This window comes from Giraffa tippelskirchi, chromosome 1 (genome assembly GCF_054371585.1).
Source record: "Giraffa tippelskirchi isolate mGirTip1 chromosome 1, T2T-mGirTip1v1.2.pri, whole genome shotgun sequence".
NCBI classification, from domain to species: Eukaryota; Metazoa; Chordata; class Mammalia; order Artiodactyla; family Giraffidae; genus Giraffa; species Giraffa tippelskirchi.
In genome coordinates this window covers 224,740,438-224,768,265 of record NC_137275.1, presented here as the reverse complement: position 1 = coordinate 224,768,265, position 27,828 = coordinate 224,740,438, and the positions used below count along the sequence as shown (strand labels likewise).

At 46.5% G+C, this 27,828-nt stretch overlaps 1 protein-coding gene across 22 annotated transcripts in view; it reads left to right on the top strand.

Annotated features, from left to right (window-relative positions):
- Positions 1-27,828, top strand: part of DCDC2C (doublecortin domain containing 2C) — an 83,630-nt gene that overhangs the window by 29,718 nt on the left and 26,084 nt on the right. For 7 of the 22 annotated variants that reach the window (XR_014065117.1, XM_081529131.1, XM_081529071.1 and 4 more), the window contains 4 exons: positions 7,281-7,407; positions 11,808-11,908; positions 13,406-13,474; positions 19,314-19,355. Coding sequence is in view for 17 of the 22 variants with exons in the window: in XM_081529131.1 (XP_081385257.1) it covers positions 7,281-7,407; positions 11,808-11,908; positions 13,406-13,474; positions 19,314-19,355 (339 nt within the window). In the remaining 5 variants the exon portion in view is untranslated. Of the gene's footprint in view, positions 1-7,280; positions 7,408-11,807; positions 11,909-13,405; positions 13,475-19,313; positions 19,588-26,032; positions 26,097-27,828 lie in introns of all 22 variants that reach the window. The other 15 variants (XR_014065101.1, XM_081529025.1, XM_081529060.1 and 12 more) reach the window with 4 other exon arrangements.

Genomic DNA, 27,828 nt, shown 5'->3' with positions numbered 1-27,828 from the left:
TGTGGCTCAGCTGGTAAAGAATCCGCCCGCAATGTGGGAGACCTGGGTTCAATCCCTGGGTTGGGAAGATCCCCTGGAGAAGGGTAAGGCTACCCACTCCAGTATTCTGGCCTGGAGAATTCCATGGACTGTATAGTCCATGGGATCCCAAAGAGTCGGACACTACTGAACGACTTTCATTTACAATGACAGCGATTCATTGTTTCTCTAGATTCTGTGGGTTGGCTGAGTGGGTCTTGGGCTGGTTCCACCAGGTACTTATGAGGCTGCATTTAGCTGGAGAGCCCACTCGGCTGGGGGAGTCTAAGGCCACATCACCACTTCTGAAAGATGGTACTGGTTTTTGGCTCCTCTGTTTTCCTTTGGGCTTCCCTGGTGGCTCAGATGGTAAAGAATCTGCCTGCAATGCAGGAGACTCAAGTTGTTCCCTGGGTCGGGAACATCCCCTGGAAAAGGCCATGTCTGCCCACACCAGTATTCTTGCCTGGAGAATCCTATGGACAGAGGAGCCTGGCGGGCTATAGTCCATGGGGTTGCAAACAGTCAGACATAAGTAAGCACGCACACACACACTGTTTTCCTCCATGTGGTATTGATAATTATCTGTGTCTAAATAATTCCAAAAGGGCTTTGTTTTCAGGATGTAGAGGAAAGAACTTCTGGGTGATAAGGAAGCACCTCAACATAGTTTAAGTGGAAGCTTGATTTCTTTGTTAGCAACACAGGAAAGAACCATGTGTCTTACCGATTTTGGGGGTCTCCATTCAGTAAAATGGGAAGGAAAACCATGGGAAGGAGCATGGGCATGCCCAGATGACCGGGGAGTGGGAGGAATAGGGAGGAGTCAGGAGCGACTTCCGGGTTCCCAGGGCAGCGGTGGTGGATGGCGGTCAGGAGCTGAGAACTGGGCCCTTGGGGGAGCAGGAGGAGGAGGTAGGTGTTGGTGTGTGAGGAGGTGCTTTGCTCAAGATGACCACATCTGCCACATGAGAGGGAAAGGGCGGTGTGAGATGATATCTATGCAGAAAAGTATTGTTTTTGTTTTGTTTTGATCAGAGAAAAGTTTACTGCAGGGCCAAGCAAGGAGAACAAGTGGCTTGGGCTCAGAAACCCTGAACTGCCCGCAAAGTATTGTTGATGTCAAACGGAATTCTGTATGATCTGCAGCAGAGGACAAGTCTGCTTCCATGTTCGTCTGGGGTTATCCGTGTGGATTCTTTAATGAGGAAAAAGATGAACCTTCTCTGGATCTAACTGGATGCCGAGGAAGTGGACGAGACCTTCTCCACATATTATGACCACAGATTTCCTTTCTTATAGCCAAGGACCCCCACCCAGGGGCTGCCCAGGGCTTTACGAGCGAGTGTCCTGGACCCTGATGTCCTCAGTTGGAATCCTGGCTCTGCTGACCAGTGGTGGGACTATGCCGCTGGCCTCTCAAGGTTCCCATGGGTGGCAGCCGACTCCCCCTCTCATTCTTTTTTTTTTTTTTTTTTTTTATAAATTTATTTATTTTAGTTGGGGGCCAATCACTTCACAACATTGCAATAGTTTTTGCCATACATTGACATGAATCAGCCATGGGTTTACATGTGCTCCCCCTCCTGGACCCCCCACCCACCTCCCTCTCCCCCTCTCATTCTTATTCCCTCCTGCTGAATTTCTGGCCTCAGACTTGCTTCCAAGGGCATAAATTTCTAATTTAAGCTAATGCAGATACCTTAACAGAGTATTAAAAAAAATTGAAGAGCAAAGCTGTTTGCTTCTTATATCTAGATTTCTATTGAGAACAAAATGAGTTTATCTTAATTTAGTAGAATTTTAAAATGCACTGTTAAAAATGCCCATTTCTAAGAGAATGACAAAAAAGTTATGATTAGCACACATGAACTGATGAGCACACTTGAATTATACTTGGGACACAGTCTGTCTCACTTGATTGGCTCAGTTCACTTATTGCCTGAGGCAGGTATTTGAACACTGGAAAATGTGTCCTTAGGACCCTGCCAATACCTTAACTCTTTTTTTCAAAAAAAATTACTTTTATCTGGTTGCTGGTGTGGGCTTCCTGTAGTTTCGAGGAACAAGGGCTGCTCTTGACCACGGTGCTTGGGCTTCTCATTGCAGTGGCTCCTCTTGCCACAGAGCACAGCGCTAGAGTACGGGGGCTTCAGCAGTTGTGGCGCATGGGGTTAGTTTTCCCCACAACATGTAGAATCTTCCCAGACCAGGGCTTGAACCCGTGTCCCCTGCTTTGGCAGGTGGATTCTTAACCACTGGACCACCACGGAAGTCCTAGGAGCCTGCCAATGCCTTAAATGGTCCATGAACCATTTAACTTAACTTAGCTTGACCTGAACTTGAACCACTTAACTTGAACCATGACTCTCTTAGTCCAATGTAAGTAGCTGAAGGCAGCCACTCTGATTTTGTTACAGCAAATTCAGTTTCATGGCACCTGCATTTACTGTGCAGTTGCCAAAGCAGGAGATGTAAGAAACACAGGTTCAATCCTTGGGAAGATCCCCTGTAGGAGAACATGGCAACCCACTCCAGTATTACTGCCTGGAGAATCCCACGGACAGAAAAGCTGGCAGACTAAGTTCCATAGGGTCACAAAGAGCCAGACACGACTTAGTAACTTAGCATGTACGCATGTACCATTTCTGTCCTTTATTGAGCCCATCTCAATAAAGGACAGAAATGGTATGGACCTAACAGAAGCAGAAGATATTAAGAAGAGGTGGCAAGAATACACAGAAGAGCTATACAAAAAAGATCTTCACGACCCAGATAATCACGATGGTGTGATCACTCACCTAGAGCCAGACATCCTGGAATGTGAAATCAAGTGGGCCTTAGAAAGCATCACTACGAACAAAGCTAGTGGAGGTGATGGAATTCCAGTTGAGCTATTTCAAATCCTGAAAGATGATGCTTTGAAAGTGCTGCATTCAATATGCCAGAAAGTTTGGAAAACTCAGCAGTGGCCACAGGACTGGAAAAGGTCAGTTTTCATTCCAATCCCAAAGAAAGGCAATGCCAAAGAATGCTCAAACTACCACACAATTGCACTCATCTCACACGCTAGTAAATTAATGCTCAAAATTCTCCAAGACAGGCTTCAGCAATACATGAACTGTGAACTTCCAGATGGTTTTAGAAAAGGCAGAGGAACCAGAGATCAAATTGCCAACATTTGATGGATCATCAAAAAAGCAAGAGAGTTCCAGAAAAACATCTATTTCTGCTTTATTGACTATGCCAAAGCCTTTGACTGTGTGGATCAAAATAAACTGTAGAAAATTCTGAAAGTGATGGGGAATACCAGACCATCTGACCTGTCTCTTGAGAAACCTGTATGCAGGTCAGGAAGCAACAGTTAGAACTGGACATGGAACAACAGACTGGTTCCAAATAGGAAAAAGAGTATGTCAAGGGTGACAAGTATATTGTCACCCTGCTTATTTAACTTATATGCAGAGTACATCATGAGAAACGCTGGGCTGGAAGAAGCACAAGCTAGAATCAAGATTGCCGGGAGAAATATCAATAACCTCAGATATGCAGATGACACCACCCTCATGGAAGAAAGTGAAGAAGAACTAAAGAGCCTCTTGATGAAACTGAAAGAGAAGAGTGAAAAAGTTGGTTTAAAGCTCAACATTCAGAAAACTAAGATCATGGCCTCTGGACCCATCACTTCATGGCAAATAGATGGGGAAACAGTGTCAGACTTTATTTTTCTGGGCTCCATAATCACTGCAGATGGTGACTGCAGCCATGAAATTAAAAGACACTTACTCCTTGGAAGGAAAGTTATGACCAACCTAAACAGCATATTTAAAAGCAGAGACATTACTTTGTCAACAAAGATCTGTCTAGTCAAGGCTATGGTTTTTCCAGTAGTCATGTATGGATGTGAGAGTTGGACTATAAAGAAAGCTGAGCACCAAAGAATTGATGCTTTTGAACTGTGGTGTTGGAGAAGACTCTTGAGAGTCCCTTGGACTGCAAGGAGATCCAGCCAGTCCATCCTAAAGGAGATCAGTCCTGGGTGTTCATTGGAAGGACTGATGTTGAAGCTGAAACTCCAATACTTTGGCCACCTGATGCAAAGAGCTGACTCATGTGAAAAGACCCTGATGCTGGGAAAGATTGAGGGCAGGAGGAGAAGGGGACGACAGAGGATGAGATGGTTGGATGGCATCACCGACTCAATGGACATGAGTGTGGGTAAACTCCGGGAGTTGGTGGTGGACAGGGAGGCCTGGCGTGCTGCGGTTCATGGGGTCGCCAAGAGTTGGACACGACTGAGCGAGTGAACTGAACTGAACTGTTGTATCTTCCAAAGAAGGTATCTATTACCTTCCAAAGAAGTGTGGTTAATTTAACAAACACTTAAAATTGGGTTCGTATATTAAAATGATATTATACGGTGCAAGTCTCCATAAAATATCAGTAAATAGTTAATGACCATTGTAGTTATATCATATCCACAATCAGAATGTTAATATTACCTATTTTTCTTTGGCCATAAAGCCCAAGTGTCGGTAAGCAAATAGTAATGAACTGAGATCAAGCACTGGAACCCAAGTGTGAGTGCGTGTGGCCCCTGATAGCCACACTTTAATAACATGGTGTAGACTGTGAAGTTCAGTGTGAGATAAACGCTCTGGAGCTGACATTTGCAGGCGATGAGGTCCAGTCCACACAGCATCACAGGACACTCAGGCAGTGCTTGTTGTCACCTTCAGCAGCCTGGGGATGCAATGCTCAGGTTCGAATGTTAGCAAATTTTCTACGTTAGCAATGCTCAAAGACGAGACTGGTTTGTTGATGGAAGGTCTTGACCCACTTTGGAACCAGGACATTCACTGGGGAGCCAGAGAAATGCCTTTTGCCGGAGGCGTGTTGTTTTCTACCCAAGGATGGATTGGCTCTGAATTGGTTATTGCGTTCGTCCATTAGACCCGGTCTCGTTCAGCCCAGGTGACCTTCGGAGGCTGTGTTTCATGTGTTGGATGATCCGTTACAGTGGCATTAAAACAGCTGGACTGGTTCTGGCAGCTCTGCAGGAAAATATTACTTCTCAAAACACACGGAGTAGTAAGTGCAGTGTTCCTCAGGCTTATTTTCCAAAAATGCTTTTAATAGGAGGGCTTCCCTCATAGCTCAATAGGTTAAGAATCGAGGCCAGGTTTGATTTCTGGGTTGGGAAGATCCCCTGGAGAAGGCAATGGCAACCCACTCCAGTATTCTTGCCTGGAGAATCCCATGGACAGAGGGGCCTGGTGGGCTACAGTCCATGGGGCGCAAAGAGTCGGACACGACTGAGCGACTAATGCTTTCACTTTGGGATTTCCCTGGTAGCTCTGCTGGTAAAGAATCCACCTTCAATGCAGGAGACCCCAGTTCAATTCCTGGGTCGGGAAGATCCCCTGGAGAAGGGGTAGGCTACCCACTCCAGTATTCATGGGCTTCGCTGGTGGCTCAGATGGGAAAGAACCTGCTTGCAATGTGGATGACCTGGGTTCGATCCCTGGGTTGGGAAGATCCCCTGGAAGACGGAATAGCCTCCCACTCCAGTGTTCTGGCCTATTCAGTCCATGGAATTCTCTGGACTGATTGATGGCAGCTCTGCAGGATAATATCATTTCTCAAAACACGACAGAGTAATAAACTCAGTTTGCCTCAGGTTTATTTTCCAAAAATATTTTTAATAGGAAGAAAGATGAAGGAAATTGAAAGCAGAATTGTGTAAATATTTTGTTGTTTTTCTGGGCTGGGTCTGCAGTCGAGTTAGGGTCCATGGAGAATGTCATGGTATGGAGACCAGATTGGAGCGTGGATGGTGGATTAGCTAGAAGTCTGTGCCAAGGCCTGCTTCTTGAACGGGGTGACCGTCCTGCGGTTCTGCAGGGGCTTCTGTTTCTAGTGTCAGGAAACCACCCAGCAGTGTAAATACGGCGTGTGTCCGCCTTCTCCTGCCACCCTGCTGCCCCGGGAACTCCTGGGGTGACGGGAGCAGGTGTCTGACCTCCATGGGTGTGCTTTACTCTGTAATCTTTGTTCAGCATCGTCTCTGCTTTTGTGCCCTCGTAATGAGGGTGGGCAATATTTCCTTGTCCCCATCCTTTGAGTGCTATTTCAGAGATAATAAGCTCAGTATATGGTGTCTTTATCTTAGAGGCCAAAGATGGAAAATGCTTGTGACAAGGAGATGTGAGTCATGCCGGGAAGAACCAAGCAAGTTTTCTAAATCCCAGCCTCCAGCTGCCTCCGAGACACAAACATCATATACCATTTTCTGTTTCTAAAACCAATTCTGCCAGGGCCTTGCTTCCTGTACTTATGAACACAGTTTCAGCTTGCAGGAAAGCTCCTAAAATAGGTAGAAAGATTTTGCATGGTGCCTGTATGTGGCTGAAGGACTAGTCCCACACTTTAATTTCCACAAGGAAGAAACTCCTAGTAGTTTGCATACTACACAGATAGTGCCATATATAAATGATACGAGGTAGCTGTTTTTAGTTTGACATTTTTTTAAGTGACATAGAGAACTCAGGAGAAGTATCTATTTATACAGTTTTGCCTGTCTTCACTTCCAAATACTCCAGTAAAGAAGGAATACAGGAGAACTAAAAAAGGCGGTTTGTATGTGAAGATGGGGTAGGGCTGGAATGGTGCTCAGAATTAGCTCATCTCACGCTGTGATCTGGTTATGCTTTGTTATTATAGTTTATAGCTGTTTTTTTTTTTTTAGAAATCTGAGCGCCTCTCAGTTGTAACCCAACACACCTGCCAGGCGTTATTTTTTTTAATCAGAGGTGCTCCATCCTGCCCTGAGGCTCCAGGGGTGATCGGTTGGTGGTTGTTGCTGAAGCACTGTTTCGGAGGCTGTCAGGAGTGTCTCTAGAGCCCCAGCGACCCCTGCAGACCTGCCCCCCCGCCCCAGGCAGGCCCTCCTGGGAGGCCCTCCTCTCCCAGCCGCACGGCCCCTTCATTTGAGAAGAGAACCGCCCCCCCTCCCACCAAGGTGCTGCCCCTGGTGTTCCCGGGAGGAGGGAGAGGAGTATTTTCCCACTTTACAGAAGAGAAATGTAGGTGACGGCACGGTCCAGACGGTGTGAGAAGGGGGGCCTTTTGGAGGTACCTGGGTCCTCTCCCACCAGTCACCCGAGGAGCGTGCACTTTCCCTGGCTCTTCTCAAAATAACCGATTAGATGCACTGTACGCATCCATCCTAACATGCTTTTTATTCTTCGCTTGTACCTTAGGAGGATCCCAAGGTGAAAGACATTCATAAACAGGACAACGTTTCACCCAAAGCACAGGATTCTGTGTTTTATGCCAAAGAAGGAAAAAAGAAACCAAAGGCAGAACCTTTAGTCCAGAGTGGGGCAGGTAAGGTGAAATTCCGTGTGGCTGCTGGCAATTCAGAATGCTTCTGGGTTGAGAATGTGCTTTTCCAGACCAATTTCATCCTGCAGAGGTGTGACTGACAAGAATCTGATTTAAAATCCTGACTGTAAGTGTCCGATTTATTAATACATCAGTTATCGGGTAGGGCTGTGGTGAGGGGAGTGAGAAAAACAAAATTCCACGGTTGAGGACAGTGGGCTTCTCCTGTCAGGAAGCCAGGATGAGCACAGGACTTAGAAGTGATGCTGTGGTCTCTCTGGACATCAGGGTGGGTATGTTTTCCCTGAAGGGCCATTGACACAAAACAACCAACAAGCGTGTCAACCTTTTGAGGGAAATGTGAGCATAAAGCCATCTGGACTGTTTGGAGTATGAGAGACTTTTAAAAGACTACATTTCAGAAGTGGTTTTAAAAGGAGATAATTTAAAATATACTCCTTCCAGTCCCACTCCTATTTTTTAGTGCTATTGCTATTAGTACTATTGTTATCACTATTAATATTATCATTACTACTGTTACCACTATTGTTAGTGTACGATTAGTATTACTGTTACTGTTAGCGCTACTGTTACGACTGTTATTGGTGCTATTGCTACTAGTACTATTGGCCTGTTACTACTATTATTAGTATTACTGTTACTATTACTGTTAGCACTACTGTTAGTACCATTGTTAGCGCTACTGTTACTACTATCATTAGCACTGCTCTTACTATTATTATTACTGCTACTGTTACTACTATTATTAGTATTACTGTTTCCACCACTGTTAGTACTACTGGTACCACTGTTTTTAGTGCTACTGTTGCTACTGTTGTTAGCTCTACTGTTACTACTAGTATTAGCACTACTGGTATTACTATTACTGGTATTACTGTTACTATTACTGTTAGCACTACTGTTACTATCATTATTAGTGCTAGTGTTACCACTACTGTTAACACTACCTTCGTGCTACTGTTACTACCGTTGTTAGCTCTGATGGGGGTCCAGGCTCTGAAGAAGGTGCTTCTATGGCCGTATTCCCCGTAGGTGTGATGGATGCTTCAGTTCAGTTCAGTCGCTCAATCGTGTCCGACTCTCTGCGACCCCATGAAATGCAGCACACCAGGCCTCTCTGTCCACCACCAACTCCCGGAGTCTACCCAAACACATATCCATCGAGTTGGTGATGCCATCCAACCATCTCATCCTCTGTTGTCCCCTTCTCCTCCCGCCCCCAATCCTACCCAGCATCAGGGTCTTTTCCAATGAGTCAACTCTTCGCATGAGGTGGCCAAAATATTGGAGTTTCAGCTTCAACATCAGTCCTTCCAAAGAACACCCAGGATTGATCTTTTTTAGGATGGATTGACTGGATCTCCTTGCAGTCCAAGAGACTCTCAAGAATCTTCTCCAACACCACAGTTCAAAAACATCAATTCTGCGGCACTCAGCTTTCTTCACCGTCCCACTCTCACATCCATACATGACCACCGGAAAAACCATAGCCTTGACTAGACGAACTTTTATTGGCAAAGTAATGTCTCTGCTTTTAAATATGCTATCTAGGTTGGCCATAACCTTCCTTCCAAGGAGTAAGCATCTTTTAATTTCATGGCTGCAATCACCATCTGCAGTGATTTTGGAGCCCCAAAAAATAAAGTCTGACACTGTTTCCACTGTTTCCCCATCTATCAGCCATGAAGTGATGGGACCAGATGCCATGATCTTAGTTTTCTGAATGTTGAGCTTTAAGCCAATTTTTTCACTCTCCTCTTTCACCTTCATCAAGAGGCTCTTTAGTTCTTCTTCACTTTCTGCCATAAGGGTGGTGTATTGCATATCTGAGGTTATTGATATTTCTCCCGGCAATCTTGATTCTAGCTTGTGCTTCTTCCAGCCCAGCGTTTCTCATGATGTACTCTGCATATAAGTTAAATAAGCAGAGTGACAATATACAGCCTTGACGTACTCCTTTTCCTATTTGGAACCAGTCTGTTGTTCCATGTCCAGTTCTAACTGTTGCTTCCTGACCTGCATACAGGTTTCTCAAGAGGCAGGTCAGATGGTCTGGTATTCCCATCTCTTTCAGAATTTTCCACAGTTTATTGTGATCCACACAGTCAAAGGCTTTGGCATAGTCAATAAAGCAGAAATAGATGTTTTTCTGGAACTCTCTTGCTTTTTCGATGATCCAGCTTATGTTGGCAATTTGATCTGTGGTTCCTCTGCCTTTTCTAAAACCAGCTTGAACATCTGGAAGTTCATGGTTCACGTATTGCTGAAGCCTGGCTTGGAGAATTTTGAGCGTTACTTTACTAGCATGTGAGATGAGTGCAATTGTGCGGTAGTTTGAGCATTCTTTGTCATTGCCTTTCTTTGGGATTGGAATGAAAACTGACCTTTTCCAGTCCTGTGGCCACTGCTGAGTTTTCCAAATTTGCTGGCATATTGAGTGCAGCACTTTCGCAGCATCACCTTTGAGGATTTGAAATAGCTCAACTGGAATTCCATCACCTCCACTAGCTTTGTTCGTAGTGATGCTTCCTAAGGCCCACTTGACTTCACATTCCAGGATGTCTGGCTCTAGGTGAGTGATCACACCATCGTGATTATCTGGGTCGTGAAGATCTTTTTTGTACAGTTCTTCTGTGTATTCTTGCCACCTCTTCTTAATATCTTGTGCTTCTGTTAGGTCCATACCATTTCTGTCCTTTATCGAGCCTATCTTTGCATGAAATGTTCCTTTGGTATCTCTACTTTTCTTGAAGAGATCTCTAGTCTTTCCCAATCTGTTGTTTTCCTCTATTTCTTTGGATGGATGCTTAGGAGACCCTTGTCCCGTGGCTGGCTGTGGAGAGAGAGGAGAGTGGCTGGAGGCAGGGGTCTCCTTGCCTTCTCCGCAGCACCTGACAAGTTCGAAACTCCTTTCTCTTAAAGCTGTCCGCTCCCTCGGCTCTCAGTACCGCACAAAACGACTTCAGTTTTCTCCTCTCTGCTCGCTGCTTCTTAGCTTCCTGTGTTTGCTTCAAGCTATAGCATTGGCTGTTTCCCTGACATTTTTCTTTGGCTGTCCCCCCCCCCCGTGCTCCCCATCCCAGGACAAAGCAGCGTCCTGTGGTACACCAGGCTCTGGTCTGGACATGCAGGGGTGTTCAGACACGTTCCTTCCATCCGCGGAGCTTGAGGCCTGGCGGGACAGGCAGATGCGTGAGCACCAAGGTCATGCTGTCCTGAACCACCCTCTGGGGCTACCACTGAGCCTGTTGAACCTTTATGACCTGAAACTCTGTAATATAGTGACAGCAATAGAAAATCTAACCACCGAGTACTGTGCCTCTCTTGGGACGACGCACCCTGTGGGCACAGCCTGGGTGGCCGGGCGCACAGCGTGCCCTCCCTCTGGGAGGAGAGCGGTGTCCCGGGACTCACACTCTGGCTGTCACCCTGCTGGCCCCGGGACCTGGGCACGTTCCGTGTCTGCAGGGTCCCTCTGGGCTTGTTTGAGGACTGCCTTGAGTGTTAATATCAAAGGCACAGCTAGAGGAACCTCTGGGACAGTGGGTCCTGCCCCTTTCCTCTCCTCTTCCGCCCTGCATCCTCCACCCCAGGGCATGGGGGTGGCTCTTCCAGGGCCGGGGGCTGGAGAGGGTGAGAATGGACCCATGGGGGCGGGGAGGTCCAGGACTCTTGACCAGGGAATTGGATGGGCTGTGACTGCAGTCTCCCGTTTTGGATCAAGAGCCCGTCAGCGGCCACATCTGTGTCGTCTTGGTTGTTGCAGGAATTGGCTGGCCCACTGCTTTCTCTTTGCTGTCACCTGTTGCTGTTGATCAGGGTGAGGATAACCTTTTCAAGAAGCTTGGGATTTTCTAAGCTTTTAACACATCCAGTTGTAATGCTAATTACGTGATTTTATCTGCCAATTAAGTTGAGTGACTCAAGTGTACAGCTTCAACCCCGCCTAGTTAAACCCAGTTCTTGAATCAGTTTTGAAGGAGTACATCTGCGTGTCCTTAAAATCTGATGTTGATGTCTGGCAGTTGCTTTGCATTTATTTCTAACTGAATGAGCTGGATACACACTTGTCGAATGCTCACTGCATCTGTCTCTGGCCTGAGTCCCATGAGCGGTGGGACATAGGGATGACCTGGACTCCCAGGGTCCGGGAACTTTGTGGACACAATACAGATGTCGAGGGACACCAAGCCCAGTGCCTGGACGAAAGCAGAATTGGGGCAGCAGGGAATGGAAGTGTTGTGAGGGCCTGCAGTCCCTGGACCAGGCTGCCTGACAGTGACACGGGAGGCTGTGGGAATGCTGAGCTGTAACTCTGGTTTGGGTCAGAAAAGGTGCAATGCACCTCAGCTTGGAAACACTGCTGTGTTATTCTCCTCCAGATGGTGACGTGTTTAAGGCCCAGACTCCTCACCAGGAGACCCAAGGAGCCCCGGAAGTCAAGGAGGCCCCAGACGTGCACGTGGAGATGCCTGTGGACAAGGTGGGTGGCCTCTCACCCTGCCTGCACGCGTCCCCAGCACCTCCCTCAAGCTCTCCCTAGAGCTCTCTCTAGAGCATTCCCTCTAGAATATTCTTTGCCCCTGCAGTGAACACCCTTCAGATCCTGTGCCTCACATTTTCCTGCCCATCTTTCCCCCAAGACACTCCTGCTACCAGGATCCTCTGATCAGTCATCTAGGTTTGTGACTGCATACTTGGCCTTGTCATTTTTTTGGTTGCTGTCTTTTCCCCCCGCTAAGCTGCAAGCTCCACACCAATGGGATGGTCTGCGTTGCTTACTTGTGTAGCCCCTGTTCCCAGCAGAGGGCCTGGCAGGTAGGAGGCTCCTAGGAATCACTGGTGGAAAGACGGGATGAGTGGTGTCTTCAGACCATGTGGTCGGGAACCAGGAATCTTTCCCTTCCTGGCTTCCTGCTCTCAGGCCTCCGCCTCCTGTCCCTGCAGTGAGGTGACATCACTGAGTTGGTCAGCCTGGGCACCAAGTAACGTCATGCACATGGAAGTGTCCTGTCCAGGGCTTGGCACACCATGGACCGTCCCTTACTGTTCCCTTCCTCCTGGCTTCATGGAGGAGAGGGGTGAAGCCCCGCGTGGCCCCAGGAGGAGAGGAGGGGACAGATGAGCTGGCCGAGGGGCTGACCTCGAGGCTGAGCTCCTGCACAGGAGCAGAAGCAAAGGGCTGCCCCTCTGGGGGTCAGCTGGCAGGAGCTGTCAGCCCTCGGGGCTCAGCGCTAGCATCAGTCCAATCACTCGTCCCCTCACTTTAAGTCAGGTGTGGCTACATGACCTGCCGTCACTGGTGACGCGTGATGTGTCCAGGCAGAGGCCTTAAAGGCCAGTGTGCACTTGACCACATGCCCTTTCTGCCTCTGAGGTCGTGGGAGCACCAGGGATTGGAATCTCCTGGCTGGCTGACTTTGGGAGGCCCTCGTCTGCCCCAGGAGCTCCCATGGGAGCCTTTGATTTTGACCCCAGAACACAACAATTTTCCCAGGGTGGAGAAGGGCCCCAGGGCACCAACTGCAACAGCTTGTTGCCTTTTACCAACAAGCCGTGACCACCAGGAAGGTACCCACAGCGTAGCGTGCCCACGGTCTTGGAGGGAGCAGGGCCAGGCAGTCTCTTGGACCCGGAGGAGCGTGCTGTTCGGGATCCCCATGGGTACGCTGGGAATTGCAGAGGGTCTGCAGTGACCAGTCTCTCCTTTTTACCCAAAAGGCGTTTGCAGTGTCTCTTAACATTTTCCCGAGCAATTTTATTACAGAGGTTGGCATTCGTTGGCGCAGCCAAAGGTAAAAACGCAGAGCAGATGCCATCCTGGGTGTGAAGAAACCTCTGTGGGGAAAAGGATGGCTTTCGTCTCTGCCCGTACAAGTGTCAGGAGGTCACAGGGCTTCACCCGCTCTTTGAGGCTTGGAAGGACCGTGATGCAGGTTGACTGTGACTAAATCCAGTGTTTGGTGTCTTTTCTCCCCAGAGACCAGCTGAGATCGTCAAAGACGCCGAGGAGACAAACAGACACACTCCTGACTTTGAAAGCAACAGGGTGAGTTAATTCTCCTTTCATTTTGTACCACCCAGCTTGAGTCTATGGCACCTCTTCATCCTTGTAACATGCTGGGTGGAGCTCCCAGTGGATGGGACAAGGGTTGGAGAGCCAAGTCACCCCAGGACAGAATTGCTGGACCAGAGTGTGTCTCTTCTGGGCAGGCTGTACTCACCTCAGGTCTCTCGTGTGCCAGAAATTGCAGGCATAGTGTTCATGGTTTTACACTAATCCTAATTGCCCTTTGCTGTATTTCCGGTCACAGACTGAAAAGCTTTTTCCCCAGCAGCTCTCCAGATGCATCTTTAGAAGGGAGGAAGGAGAGGGGCGCCATGGCAGTGGGTGTGGGAGGCTCCGTTGTTCGAGTGCCCCGGGCGTCGGTTTTGTGGGATGTCAGTGTGGTGTAGACGACAAGTCTCGGCTGAGGTTGCGTGTGGCACAGACGGGAGGCAGCAGCGTGAGCTGCTCAGAACACACTCTGTGGTTTGGGTTTTCTCTCTTTTCCGTCCAGATGCTCTGGATGTGCCATCGGCACACGCAGTGTGTTTCTTCCTGTAGTAAGTGATGAGATTACGTGACTAATCTGTATGAAATGTGTGTACTGGGAAAACAAAACTGATGCCCTTCTACTTTAACATTCTTAACTGAGAGATATTTGACAACTAAAACCTGTCTATTTTTAAGGTGCACAACTTGATATATGTATCAATTGTGAAATGATCGCCACAATCCTGCTGATTAACAGAGATGTGTGTGTGTGTGGTGAGAACATCAAGACAAAATTCTCTTTAAATGTACAGTCCATGGAGCTGAGAAACAGATTTGGGGAATTTGTTTTAAAAATTCTATCCCTAGATTTTTTTTTTCAAGGTGGTTTCTTGTTCTTAAATTCTTGGTCCCAGGCAGGAGGTTGTGTAACACACGTGGGGTATCGAGTCTGAGTGTGTTCTGATGACAGAATATAAACCAATCTGATGACAGTGTGATGGCCCTGCAGGTGCTAATCTCCTGCTCTGAAACTTGCCCTGCAGTGTCCAGGCTCCACGCGTGGGAAGGGGGAGCAGTGACTCCAAGGTGAGGGACTGCAGGATGCTGGAGCCGGAGTTGGCCCCTGGTTCTTGAGCATCTTGGAAAGGGAAAGGACGTGGGTCCTCAGAAAGCTGGTTTGGGTTTTTCAACCTGAGCAAGTTTATGATCTGAAACAGATAGCTGGAGGGAATAACCTTTCAAATGATCCTTTTTCCTTCCTTACGTTCTTCACTATTTCTGACCAGGAGGCAGCATTCAGGGAAAGACACGCTGTGTCCAGACACTTAGGGCAGCCTTTCACATGCAGGTAGGGGGTGTTTACGAGGATGCTCACTGTGGCTGATGAGTGTAAGGCTGTGTCTGCGGAGAGAGGGCGTTGGTCCCAGGGCACGGGGTGACCAGGGGCCAAAGGTCCCCTGCTTGTGTTGGGGCGCTGGAGGAAAGGGCACTGTTGGAATCCAGTCGCGGAGTAACGGAATGTCGTGGTTTTAGGGGAGCATGGCATCAGTGTGTTGTCTGCACTGAGTTTATACCATCACCTGGATGTCTGCACACTGTCGGAATTCATCTCTGCCTTACTGACTTGCTCTGTAGATACATCTCCTCGGGCCTCTGGGGGCATCTTGTGTATCAGCAGCTGACTTCAGTCAAGAGACAATTTCTTAGCATGTATCAAAGTGACTTTCTCAATGCCGGCAGTGTCACTGGAATAATGACAGACACAAGCTCCTCATTTGTACGTATCTGGGCTAAGGACCCGAGCTTTGGGGCAGGAAGACAATAAGGAGTTTCCAAGCCTCCTCCTCTTGCCCAAACAAGATGACTTAAGTCAGGCAGAAGGGCTGGATGGGGCCGGTGCAGCTTCACCGAGCTCTGCCCAGGGGTTGGGCACAGTGCTGGGACACTCACCTCCCAGCTCACCCACACATCGCTCTTCCAGGTGGTGTCAGCCCCCCTTTATAGACTCAAAACCAGTGAGATGGAGAGATGTGAACGAGTCTACCACGCTGGCAGTCAGGAAGCAGGGTGCTGGGCTCTGAACCCAGTTTCGAATGCTCTACAGTTGGTCTTTCCTCCTCCCCAGGGAGCGGGCTGGCTGCGTCTCGCTCCTCGGAGGGGACACTCCCCGCACCAGGCTTCCAGAACGGGTGCTCGGTGGGGCTGGGTATGCAACGTGTGCAAGGCTGCTGGATGTCTCAGTCCTGACACATGCACACGACTCGTCTTGGCTCCAGCACAAGACGAACAAAACCCCCACTGGTGTGAAAGGCCTCTGAGGTTGAAGGTTGTCGGCCCTTAAATCCAGCCCATGTTCTTATGGGATCACAAAGAGAACAAGCATTGTGTAAGCATTGCAGTAGCTAGTGATACTAATGAAAAGAAATAATACTCCACTCTTCCTGGCCAAGAGGCTGCGTGACCTATCTGCTCCCGGTAGACTGGGGTTTCTCTCGGCATTGCATTTGTCTGCTCATTTGAAAGATCGATCCTGTGGTGTTTCTTCAACCTTGGATACATAGGTTTCTCAGACATGTGGTTTCTGGCTCGATCACCCTCCCCAAACTGATTGTGAAATCCTGAGGGGCTGATATGCGTCCTTTACCACGTCTAAGACAGTGTCTTATACACAGTAGGTGCTTCATAAATTCTCTGGAATTGCTTCGCGTTGCCTGTGACTCAGTTGCTTAAACCGAAGTGTGTGATCCTGGGATAAAATGCTAATGACCATGCCAAGCTGTAGGATAGCATATTGTTATGAGTAAAACACAAGAAAAGCTATGACCAACCTAGACAGCATATTAAAAAGCAAAGACATTACTTTACCAACAAAGGTCTGTCTAGTCAAAGCTATGGTTTTTCCAGTAGTCATGTATGGACGTGAGAATTGGACTAAAAAGAAAGCTGAGCGCCGAAGAATTGATGCTTCTGAACTGTGGTGTTGGAGAAGACTCTTGAGAGTCCCTTGGACTGCAAGGAGATCCAACCAGTCAATCCTAAAGGAAATCAGTCCTGAATATTCATTGGAAAGACTGATGCTGAAGCTGAAGCTCCAATACTTTGGCCAACCTGATGCGAAGAACCAACTCATTTGAAAAGACCCTAATGCTAGGAAAGATTGAAGGCGGGAGGAGAAGGGGACAACAGAGGATGAGATGGTTGGATGGCATCACCGATGCAGTGGACATGAGTTTGAGTAAACTCCGGGAGTTGATGATGGACAGGGAGGCCTGGCGTGCTGCAGTCCATGGGGTCACAAAGAGTCAGACACTACTGAGTGACCGAACTGAACTGAACTGATGAATAATGTTTAGAAATACATATTATATTTCTGATATTGGATCACAAAAGTTTCTATTTCATTTAGTTGAAAATTTTTAGGATAAAGCATATAGTATATAGCATAAGATTTGCTGTTTTGACTGTTTATTTTAGTGTACTTAGTTCATCATACCATTAAGTTTAGGGATGTGAAATATGTTTCCAGTGTTGCACAGCTACATCTTCAGGATGCTTTAAATATGTTAGTTACAGTCAGGACAACTTTGCCCACATCTGACACTTTAATAATATTTTCCTTCTTAAAAAGGTGGAATCTTATCAATGTTAATTAGCTAATTTGGAAAACTCTCCTGAGAATTTATAAAGATGACGTGTGTACTTTCCCCCTTTATCTATTTCAAGCTGCATTCCTGACACATGTTTTAATTAAATTGGGTGCTTGAGAACTGTCAGAATCCAGGGGGGTGGCGATCTCTCCAGTCCTGCTCGTGCCTGATTTGTGTGGATCCACCCATTGTAAGGCACTTCACGTGCAAGCAGCACTTTTTAATGAGTGCTGCCTGCTAAGTTTGTAAAACATGGTCTAAAAGTTTAGCAAAGATTCAGTCCTTTTCCAAAGGAATGTGAAGATGAAGTCACAGACCATGTGTTTAGGGCTCTCCGGCATGGCAGGAATTCTGCACCCTGGGAAGAGTTCAGAGTGGTCTACAGGCAGGTTTGCATGGGAGTTGTCCGGCCTCTGGGACTCTAAGCCTTAATATCTAACTCTGAGATATGGATTATCAACCTTTTAATTGATTTTTTAAAAGTTTTTCCTGCCTTCAAAAAGGTAATCTGTTTAAAAATGTCCTGCGTAATTTTGAGTATCCATGGAGTGGGGAGGGAGAGAGGTTGACGTTAATATTTTGGGTGCCCTCCATGGAGATTGTGCTGGCACTTTTTACTGCCTTTTGGCTACTTGATGTGAAGAGCTGACTCATTGGAAAAGACTCAGATGCTGGGAAGGATTGAGGGCAGGAGAAGGGGACGACAGAGGATGAGATGGCTGGATGGTATCACCTACTCGATGGATATGAGTTTGAGCAACTCTGGGAGTTGGTGAAGGACAGGGAGGCCTGGCGTGCTGCAGTCCATGGGTCACAAAGAGCTGGACAAGTTGTATCTGAACAACACAACGAACTGAACAACAACCTCATCACAGGCATTTCAAAAACCAACATCCTCATTAAGCTTTCTGGATCCTTCCCCAAGAGGTGGCAGCTCTTCCTCCGTGACCCCCAGTGGCGTTTTCGTTTGTATTTCTCACACCATCTGAATCACACACTGGCTCTTCTTAGAGTTATTTGAGTGCTTCTCCTCTGACAGAGTAAGTTTTGTGAAGAAAGACTTTATTTTACTATATTCTTAACAACTCTCACATCGCCAGGCGTGCAGGAGTAACTGGTCTTGAATCAGATCAAGAACCCTGAGCACAGTAGGTGCCTGCTTGTGTCGTTGGCCTAGAGGCAGGGCTGTGGCAAAGCTGGGACCGAGAAGTGATTCCCAACAGAGAGAACTAAAAATGAAGCCAGGTATTCAGTGAGTCTCCAGAGACTACGTCTTAAGAAGTCACCGAAGCCTTGATCTTCCTCTACGTGAAAAATAAACCCTCTTTGGAAAATACCATAGAGTCGAAAGTCAGCCAAAATATGGAAGAAACTATCTGCAAGGCGGATTTCCTCAATTTACAACGAGTTCATTAAGTCATTAGTATAATCCCATAAAGGAAAGGCAAATGAGACAGGAAATTCACAGAGAACAAAACAAACCGATGAAAGATGTAAGAAAATACACCCACGTTATTCCTATTTAAAGAAATACAAACAAGAAATGGTGAGTTTATTTTAAAAATCAGGTTGACAGTTTCCAGGCTGGGATGATGCAGGGAGGCTGAAATGCTTCTTAACAGGGTCAAAGGTAAATGGTGCAGCCTTTTGGGAAGGGAATTTTGCTCTTCCTATAAAAATTAACTCTGCACATGTTTTTAAACCATCATTTCCATTGCTAGGAATATCCCACAGATACAGTCATAAATAACAAGAAATAGAAACAAATGAAATATTCATCCTTTGGGGTTGGTTGATTAATTTATGCTTCATCCATACAATGGAAAACACTGCAGCTGTAAAAACAATAAGATAGACACGTGTGTACTGAGGTTGGGGGCTCCGGAATATTAAGTGAAAAAAATCAAGGTGCAACTGAGCCTATAATATTCTGTATTTTGTATAAAAATATGTGACAAGGTGCACACAAAAATGAAGAGTTTAGAGTGGGGAAGGGGTAGTGCTTGACTAAATGGAAGGGAAGGAGGACCCCGGCAGTGGTAGCCAGGATGGTCAAGGCTTAGACCCAGCTCCTGAGTGATATTTATAACAGGAAAGAATTTGACCCAGCCAGGAAGGTGAGAGGAGTTTGGGAGATTAAGGATGTATTTGACAATATCCTTCTTGCAGATAGTTGATTGCTATATTTATTTTTTTAATAATAGGAAAAAGAAGATGAAAAGCTATATGAAGATAATGAAAGGAAGGTTTGTATCAACAGATTCTGTAGTTTTGTGCTTCCTATTCTGAAGACAGACCTAACAAGATAATCGAAGGATTCCCAAACCTTGTCAGGTGCTTGTTAGAAATATAACACCTGCGTCTTCATCATCCACCATAGCTCTGTTGCCTAGAGGCAGAAAACCAACTCAGAGGAAAGGAATGTGAAGACATTTCAAGCAGGTGGATGGATCCGCTGTAAAAGCAGATAAAACACAGGCAAGGGAAGACTCCTTTAGAGTCGTGCATCAGGAGACGCCTCCCCCCACGCTGAGTTATCTGCCTTCAGGCACCCAGAGACACCCACCTGGGTTGTCCAGGGAGCCAGGGACGCTCTGTGCTCTCAGGCTCAGGATGAACGTGTCCACAGGGCGGGGCATCGGGGGAGGACAGGCTGCCAAAGCCACGAGGCTCACAGCCCCCGGGAAGGCAGGGCTCTGGCCGAGCGGCTGGCCCCACGTGGCGTGTCCCGCTCCACGGTGTTCCTCCCCAATAGCTGTGTCCTAAGTAGAGTCAAGGTCTCCTCATCATTTGTTAAATGATTACGTGATCGTAATGATTGTTGTCTGAGCGCATAAGAATTTATTTACTTATTCCCAAGTTCACTTAGTCTTCTCATCACTCATAAAAAAATACCTGAGCCATGAATAGTAATACTTTGGGCCATAAATACTAATGTTTGGGAAGGTACCTAATCAAAGCCAGCACCTGGAAGCCACCTGAACTTTGACATCACATCAGCTCATCCATCACTCACCCATGTGACCTTGGGAAGAGCCCTTGACGTTTCAGAGTCTCAGTTTCCTCTGCTGCAAGTCTGTTGTTCAGTAGTTTATCACCAAATTAACCTCTGTGATTAGTGAATATGTGGATAAAATATGCTCGATGCTGCGCTTTTTATGTGTATGAGTAGAAATAGCGAACTGTAGGAGAATCCTGACAGCTTCAGGGGAGAGGGCGCACACAAGCTGCAGTTCCACGTGTGAACATATTTCTACAAGCAGCCGAGTCAGAGAGCACCAGACTCCAGTTTAGAAGGAAGCGGCACCCCCTCCCGTGCTCCTGCCTGGAGACTCCCGGGGACGGCGGAGCCTGGTGGGCTGCCGTCTATGGGGTCGCACAGAGTCGGACACGACTGAAGCGACTTAGCAGCAGCAGACTCCAGTTTTAGTGCTTCTGTTAATTTGCAAGTGTCCTTTGTTAAGTCATTTTACCTCTCTGAACCTCATTCATTCAATCAACGATTATTGTACATTTACAGGTTTACTTTCCTCGAAAGAATTAATTGTGACAGTGGATTTGAAAGTTCTTGAAAACTATATTTATGTTTAAAACGATGTTTATGCCATTTATATTGAAGCTAAATAATGAAAGCACATGTTTTCAGTTGGAAAGTGGGCACTGGGTTTTCCCTCTCTTAGTGCTCTCGTTAAAAGCAGTGTGATCAGTTTTATCCAGCATTCTGTCCTTTGGAATGTCCTCAGGAAAGACCCCTCAGTGACCAGCCCGTGCTGAAAAGATCACAGTGTGTGTTTGCCCTGATGTCCCCGAAAACTGAAGTCACATCCACTTGGCTCTCAGTGTCCAGTGATTCTCTGGGAAATTTACTATTCGTTTGATGTAGGTGTTACTTGCTCTTTGAATCAGAATGTTTAACCAAACACAGTGGATGAAGAATGCAGACCTTGAACATGTATAAACTGTGTCGTGAACACAATTTCACTTCCCTGAGCCCCAGCTTCTTTACTTGTAAAGCTGGGAACTTCTAACCTGTGAAGTCAGTATGGAGATTAGAATTATTCTTAAAAAGTCTTACACAGTGGATTGAGAGTAATTATAGCAGTTATTACTGTTATTCTCCAATCTCATCGTGATTTCTAGCAGAGGTTTCAAGTCCTTGGAAGTGGGAATTTGACCTTATATTTTCATTTTTGTCAGCATCAGGCACATACAATGCCTTACTCATAGTTGCCATTAGTTGTATTTTTATATTGAATCTTCCTCTATGCTATCTCATGTTTTAAAATTAAGAATACTTTACCAAACTATAAATAGTTCAGTTTTCTTATAGCATTATTAGCAAATACAAATAAGTAAAAAGTGAAAACACTGAATTCCTGTTTAGAATTCTGATCAGTGGTAGACCACTCTTGACTGACAGGCATCCAGACCGGCTGCCACAGTGACAGGTTCTAGGTACAATGCGTGTAAGAAGATAAAATGGTAATTGTGAACAGTTTTCCAAAGGCTTCAGAAATCAAGTATAGTTTGGTAATAAGTGTGCTATCCGTCATAAAACACTTCCTAGGTAAGATTTCTAACATATATATTCATTGATTTATGAGATGTTCTATCACCTGTAGAGGCGCATTTTGTATGTTTTACGGCAACGTTATGTATGCGGGTTTCCCTGGTGGCTCAGCTGGTAGAGAATCCGCCTGCAATGTAGGAGACCCCCCCTTCAATCCCTGGGTTGGGAAGATTCCCTGGAAAAGGGAACGGCTACCCACTCCAGTATTCTGGCCTGGAGAGTTCCATGCACTCTATAGTCCATGGAGTCGCAAAGAGTCAGACATGACTGGGTGACTTTCACTATGTATGATTAGATCAAGTTGAAGTCCCTTCAAATGTGTGTTAAAGGCAAGGCTGGATCAGACCTCAAAACCTCTGGAGCATTAAGTGCTGTCAATGTGATGGAAAAATAGCACATTTTGTCTGACTTTAAAGCATTGGTAATTTAGCCCATTGGAAAAGCAAGAGAGACACAGTACCCAGCAACACATAAATAGAGCTCACGTCTAATTATGAGAATTATTAGTATGTGGTCCATCTAGAGTGTTTCTGTAAGGGGCCAAACAACCTAGAGTTTAGATCTGTGTAATGTAGACAGGGCCATACATATAATTTTTGGAAGCAAAAAGTAACATTTAAAACTTTCATTTCTGGGAAAGCTTTATTGGCCGCCTGTACCAACCACATTCTGGAAAGATGCTTTTAGGTGAATCCAGAGCTTAGCTGCCAGAAATTAATAGCCATATTTTGGAAGAAAAAATATCTTTTCCGTGAGTAGTTTTAGTGGAAAGAAAACCAGAAACATGAAGAGAAGGAGGGCTGGAAGGCCCACAGGAATGCTGAATTGACAAATGAGATTGTTTGCGGCCCTTTGTCTTGATTCCACATATTTGCTGTGGTCCTGGCAGCTTCTCCCTGTGAGAGAGCTAAGATGAGAAACAGCCGGGTCCTTGGGATTCAAAGCTGAGGTTTGCTGTTGAGATCACACAGAGTTACCATCTACGAGACCGTGTGGTAGTGGCTCAAGTCAAGGCATTTATTCATCTTCAGGGTTTGTCTATATTGATATTTGAAGGAGAGGAATCCATGGCAGGGCAAAAATCAGTTCTATAAGTAAAAGTCACATTTCTGCTTGTGAATATAATGAATAGGAAGAGACAGGCTATTTGGAAGTTGTAAAATATCAGAAAACAGGTTTCCACCTTACACTCAATACTGTGCCTCACAAATCGGTCAGCACTACAGGCACAGAACATGTATGCATGTCAGCAATCTCTCTGTTATTTGGGTGTGGTGAAATGCGCCTGAGCATCCTTCCCTTCCATCCTCAGTGTTGGAAGCCCCTGTGATATTCAGTGTTCTCTGTCAGCACTGTCCAAACATGCGTTACAAAGTCTACACACTCATACCTGGTAAATAAACCCACGTTAGACCACTGACTCCCCGTTCTAGCTGTCTGTCCATGGAATATACTGGGTCTAAAGACCTTGATGCTGGGAAAGATTGAAGGCAGGAGGAGAAGGGGACAACAGAGGATAAGATGGTTGGATGGCATCACCAACTCAATGGACACGAGTTTGAGTAAGCTCCGGGAGTTGGTGATGGACAGGGAGGCCTGGCGTGCTGCAGTCCATCGGGTCACAAAGAGTCAGACACAACTGAGCAACTGAACTGAACCGTTGAGACCTTCAAATGCTGGTTGAGAAGCTCCCCCCTTCACAATGATTGTTCTGAAGTCTTTCCTTCTACTGAGGAGGGAATAGAAACATCTCTTTGCTTCTTTCAATACCATAATGTTTGGTAATTTCCCTATCCCAGTAGAAGTATCTTAAAGCAATTTCGAATCTCCAGTGAGGAAGCACCATGCGTTCAGTGTCTATTCAGGTGTAAGAGACCGCAGTGTTCAGGCACAGGAAGATGCTAAGAGACCGCAGTGTTCAGGCACAGGAAGATGCTAAGAGACCGCAGTGTTCAGGCACAGGAAGATGCTAAGAGACCGCAGTGTTCAGGCACAGGAAGATGTTCTAAGATGCAGACTTGGCACCCGATTAGTGAATCGGTACTCTGTTGAGTCTGGCCCAGAGACTGCAGGCTTGGGGAGGAGGAGCTAGTGAATGGGAAGGGGGTTAGGCTTGTATTGTTTTTAAATGTACTTATTTATCCATCTGTGTCAGGTCTTTGGGGCTTCTCAGGTGGCACTAGTGATAAAGAACCTGCCTGCCAATGCAGAAGATGTAAGAGATGTGGGTTCAATCCCGGTTCAGGAAAACTCCCTGGAGAAGGAAAACGCAACCCACTTCAGTGTTCTTGACTGGAGAATCCCATGGACAGAGGAGCCTGGTGGGCTACAGTCCCTGGAGTTGTAGACTCGGACATGACTGAAGTGACTTAGCATGCATGCACACCGGGTCTTATTTGTGGCACTAGGGGTCTTTACTGCATCATGCAGGATCTTTGTCATGGTGCACGGGTTCTCTAGTTGCGCCTGGGCTCTGGAGCACAAGAGCTTAGTAGTCATAGTGTGCGGACTACGGCATGTGGGATCTTAGTTCCTTGACCAGGGATTGAACCCACATTCCCTGAATTGGAAGGCAGATTCTTAACCACCAGACAACCAGGGAAGTACTTGAGTGAGTGAGTGAAGTTGCTCAGTCGTGTCCGACTCTTGGTGACCCCATAAACTGTAGCCCACCAGGCTCCTCTGTCCACGGGATTTTCCAGGCAAGAATACTGGAGTGGGTTGCCATTTCCTTCTCCAGGAGATCTTCCCCACCCAGGGATCGAACCTGGGTGTCCCGCATTGTAGACAGACACTTTACCGTCTGAGCCACCAGGGAAGTACTTAAGACTGTATTTTTAATGCAAAGTTTCTCTTCTTGCTTGCTATATATAAGAACATGTAATCAAAAATAAAGAATCAGATTTAAGAAGTAACAAAAAGCTATCTTGATCAGTGAAGCTGGTGACTTCTTTTTCCTAATTCTAGTTTGGAAATTCTCCTTGCAACTGGTGAGCTTGAAAGCTGTGACTGAGTGTATTTTTGGTCTTGGAGGTTTGTTAAGTGATAATGGACTCAGGGCACCACTATTTGAGTTAACACACAAGCATCTATTGTTTATAATATGCTAAGTGAATTAAATAGTACTCTATCAAATTTTGATTTGATTTGATACTTTAGGGTGGTGGTTCTCATACTTATTCTCAGGACCTTTTTATATACTTCAATAATTGTGGACTGTAAAAACCTGTGTTTACATGGGTTATATCTGTCAGTAGTTACTATACTGCAGTCCCACTAACAGTGTGTGAGGGTTCTCTTTTCTCTAGAGCCTTACCAAAATTTGTTATTTATTGTCTTTTTGACGTTAGCCATGCTGACAGCTGTGAGGTGATATTTCACCAAGATTTTGATTTTCATTTGCCCGGTGATTTGTGATGCTGAGCATCTTTTCATGTGTCTGTTGGCAGTTGCTCCTGTTTTGACCATGGGTGTTCTTTCACCTTGGCTCTTGTGTTCCTTTGACATGTCCTTTTGATGAGTTTTGTTGTTTTAAGAGCTCTCTTTGTTCCTAGTGCTACAGGTGTCTCCTTGCTCATCCTGTGCTGTCTGCCTTGGAATCCCATTTATCTCAGGAGCCCTGGCTGTGTGCCCTCACACTTGGCGGCACTCACTGACACTCCCGGCTGAAATCCTCTTGCCCTCTGTGGTGGCCTCTTCCTCCTGGCTGTGCTCTAGGGAAGCCTGCACTCTGTTCTTTCTCTCCCAGAAGAGTCTGTCTGTCCTGAGATTCCAGCCTAGTTGTTGCCCTGTGATCCCACCTCTCCGATGAGTTCACGGTTGTAATTCTGTGGATGATCTGAGTTTCTCTTGTTGTTAGGATGGGAGCGATTCTCTTTGCAGCTCTTTACATTCCAAGGTGAAGCTGGGCCATTCTGATGTGGGGAATGTTTGAGAGGACAGGATGGTCCTGGAAAACAGTTACACTTGGAAATCAGTGTGAACTGGGTCCATAGCTCCTGGTCTCCAGTATGGAGTCCAACAGAGAAGGGCTGGACCCTGAAGCTGGACTAAGGGAACTTATCTGGTCCAGGGTGACCTGTGGGCTTCCTTTTTCTTGGTCTAGGCTCCCAGGCCAGGCCAGAGTAAGGCCGGCCCATGGTGGACCGCGGAGAGGTGGGTGGCCTTCCAGCACGTGCTGTGTGGTTTGGCACATCACTGTTTTGCATGTGTGACAGCCTCTGGCGGGCTGACCTCTGTTGCCACCGTCAGTTCTCAGCGTCCAGTTGTAGCTGAATGTTCCAGTCCCAAGGGCTCTTGCTTATGTTCAGAGAACAAAGTATCAGCTGCTAACACTGACGGTTTCTATTTCAGGAAGACAGTTCACGAATGTCTTTTAAGAAAAACTTTCCCTTAAGACACAACACAAAGAAAAAAGGTATGTCATGTAGATGTTAAAGAAATAGAAATGTGTATATTCTGTAATAATTTAGCCATGTATGGGGATACTGTAAGATCCTGCTATAAACAGCTAGTCAGCTTTGTCTCCTGAAACACAGTTAAAATATGCATGAAACACATGTCAGAGCAAAGGTCTTATGTCCTGCCCCCATAAAGCCTCATAGTAATAACACCACCAAATTAGAAATTCCTTTCCTAATTTCTTCCATACCTATTCATTAATGATCATGATGGTTTATATTTGTAGTTTTAAAAGCAGTTTACAATAGATTTTCCTGTACACGCCTTCTAGTGTAGCATATCAACCACGAGGAGCAGGAAATGATGTATCACAGTATTAAATGACGCAGTGTGTTGCAGACTGTGAAGATGGCTGTGTTCTTAACCTTTTGTCTTTTTATTACGAAAGTTGGGTATTTTATGGATGAGGACACTGAGGCAGAGACAGGGTGGATCCTTCCTAGGGCCCCGGGGTGATTTGCTAGGTTCCTGAACTTGTAACATTGTAGCCAGAACTCAATCCAAGGTGCGGCTTCCTTTTTTTTTTAAAGTCATTATTGAATTTGTTACAATATTGCTTCTGTTTTAGGGTTTTGGTTTTTTGGCCTCAAAGCATGCAGGACCTTAGTTCCCTGACCAGGGATCAAACCCACGGGAGGCGAAGTCTTAACCACTGGACCACTCAGGACGTCCTCAGGGTGTGTCTTCTGAGGTCTGAAGCCTCATGTCTGGGGGTGCAGGTAGAACCCTACAGTTCACCCCGGGGCTTGAACGGTGGCTCAGATCTCCATAAATAGCTTGTACGCCCTTTCAGTTCAGTTCAGTCGCTCAGTCGTGTCCGACTCTTTGCAACCCCATGGACTGCAGCACCCCAGGCCTCCCTGTCCATCACCAACTCCCGGAGTTTACTCAAACTCATGTCCATTGAGTCGGTGATACCATCCAACCATCTCATTCTGTTGTCCCCTTCTCCTTCCGCCCTCAATCTTTCCCAGCATCAGGGTCTTTTCCAATGAGTCAGATCTTCGCATCAGGTGGCCATAGTATTAGAGTTTCAGCTTCAGCATCAGTCCTTCCAATGAATATTCAGGACTGATCTCCCTTAGGATGGACTAACTTTCCTTTAGGATTGTATGCGCTTTGGGTGTACTTTATTCCCCCTACAAAGGGCCTGCAGGCTCCTTTCTTTGATTGTGGTGATCACAATCCTTCGAGACAATCCGGTCCTGTGGAAGGAGCCAGTAGTCAGGATTATCCAACACTGTTGCTCCCCCTCCGTTCCTCCGTGGGCTCCGTGTGTGGGGACCTGTGGTTGTTCCCCTTGAGGAAGGCAGAGGAGGCGTGTTTCCCACCAGAGAGGTTGAAGAGGTCCCCAGTAGCTCGTACGGAGGCGGGTCAGCCCCGACTCCCATCTGGTGGGCAGGGGATCACCCATCACATCTCTACAGCCGACTTCCTTTAGCATTTATACGTGGTAAAACCTGGTGGCTCAGATGGTAAAGAATCTGCCTGCTAGGCAGGAGACTAGGATTTGATCCCTGAGTCAGCAAGATTCCCCGGAGGAGGAAATGGCAACCCCTTCCAGTATTCTTGCCTGGAGAATTCCATGGATAGAGGAGCCTGGTGGGCCACAGTCCATGGTGTCGCCAAGAGTCAGACTCGACTGAGCGATTAACACTAAATGTAGATTAAACCAACCCTGGGGGGGA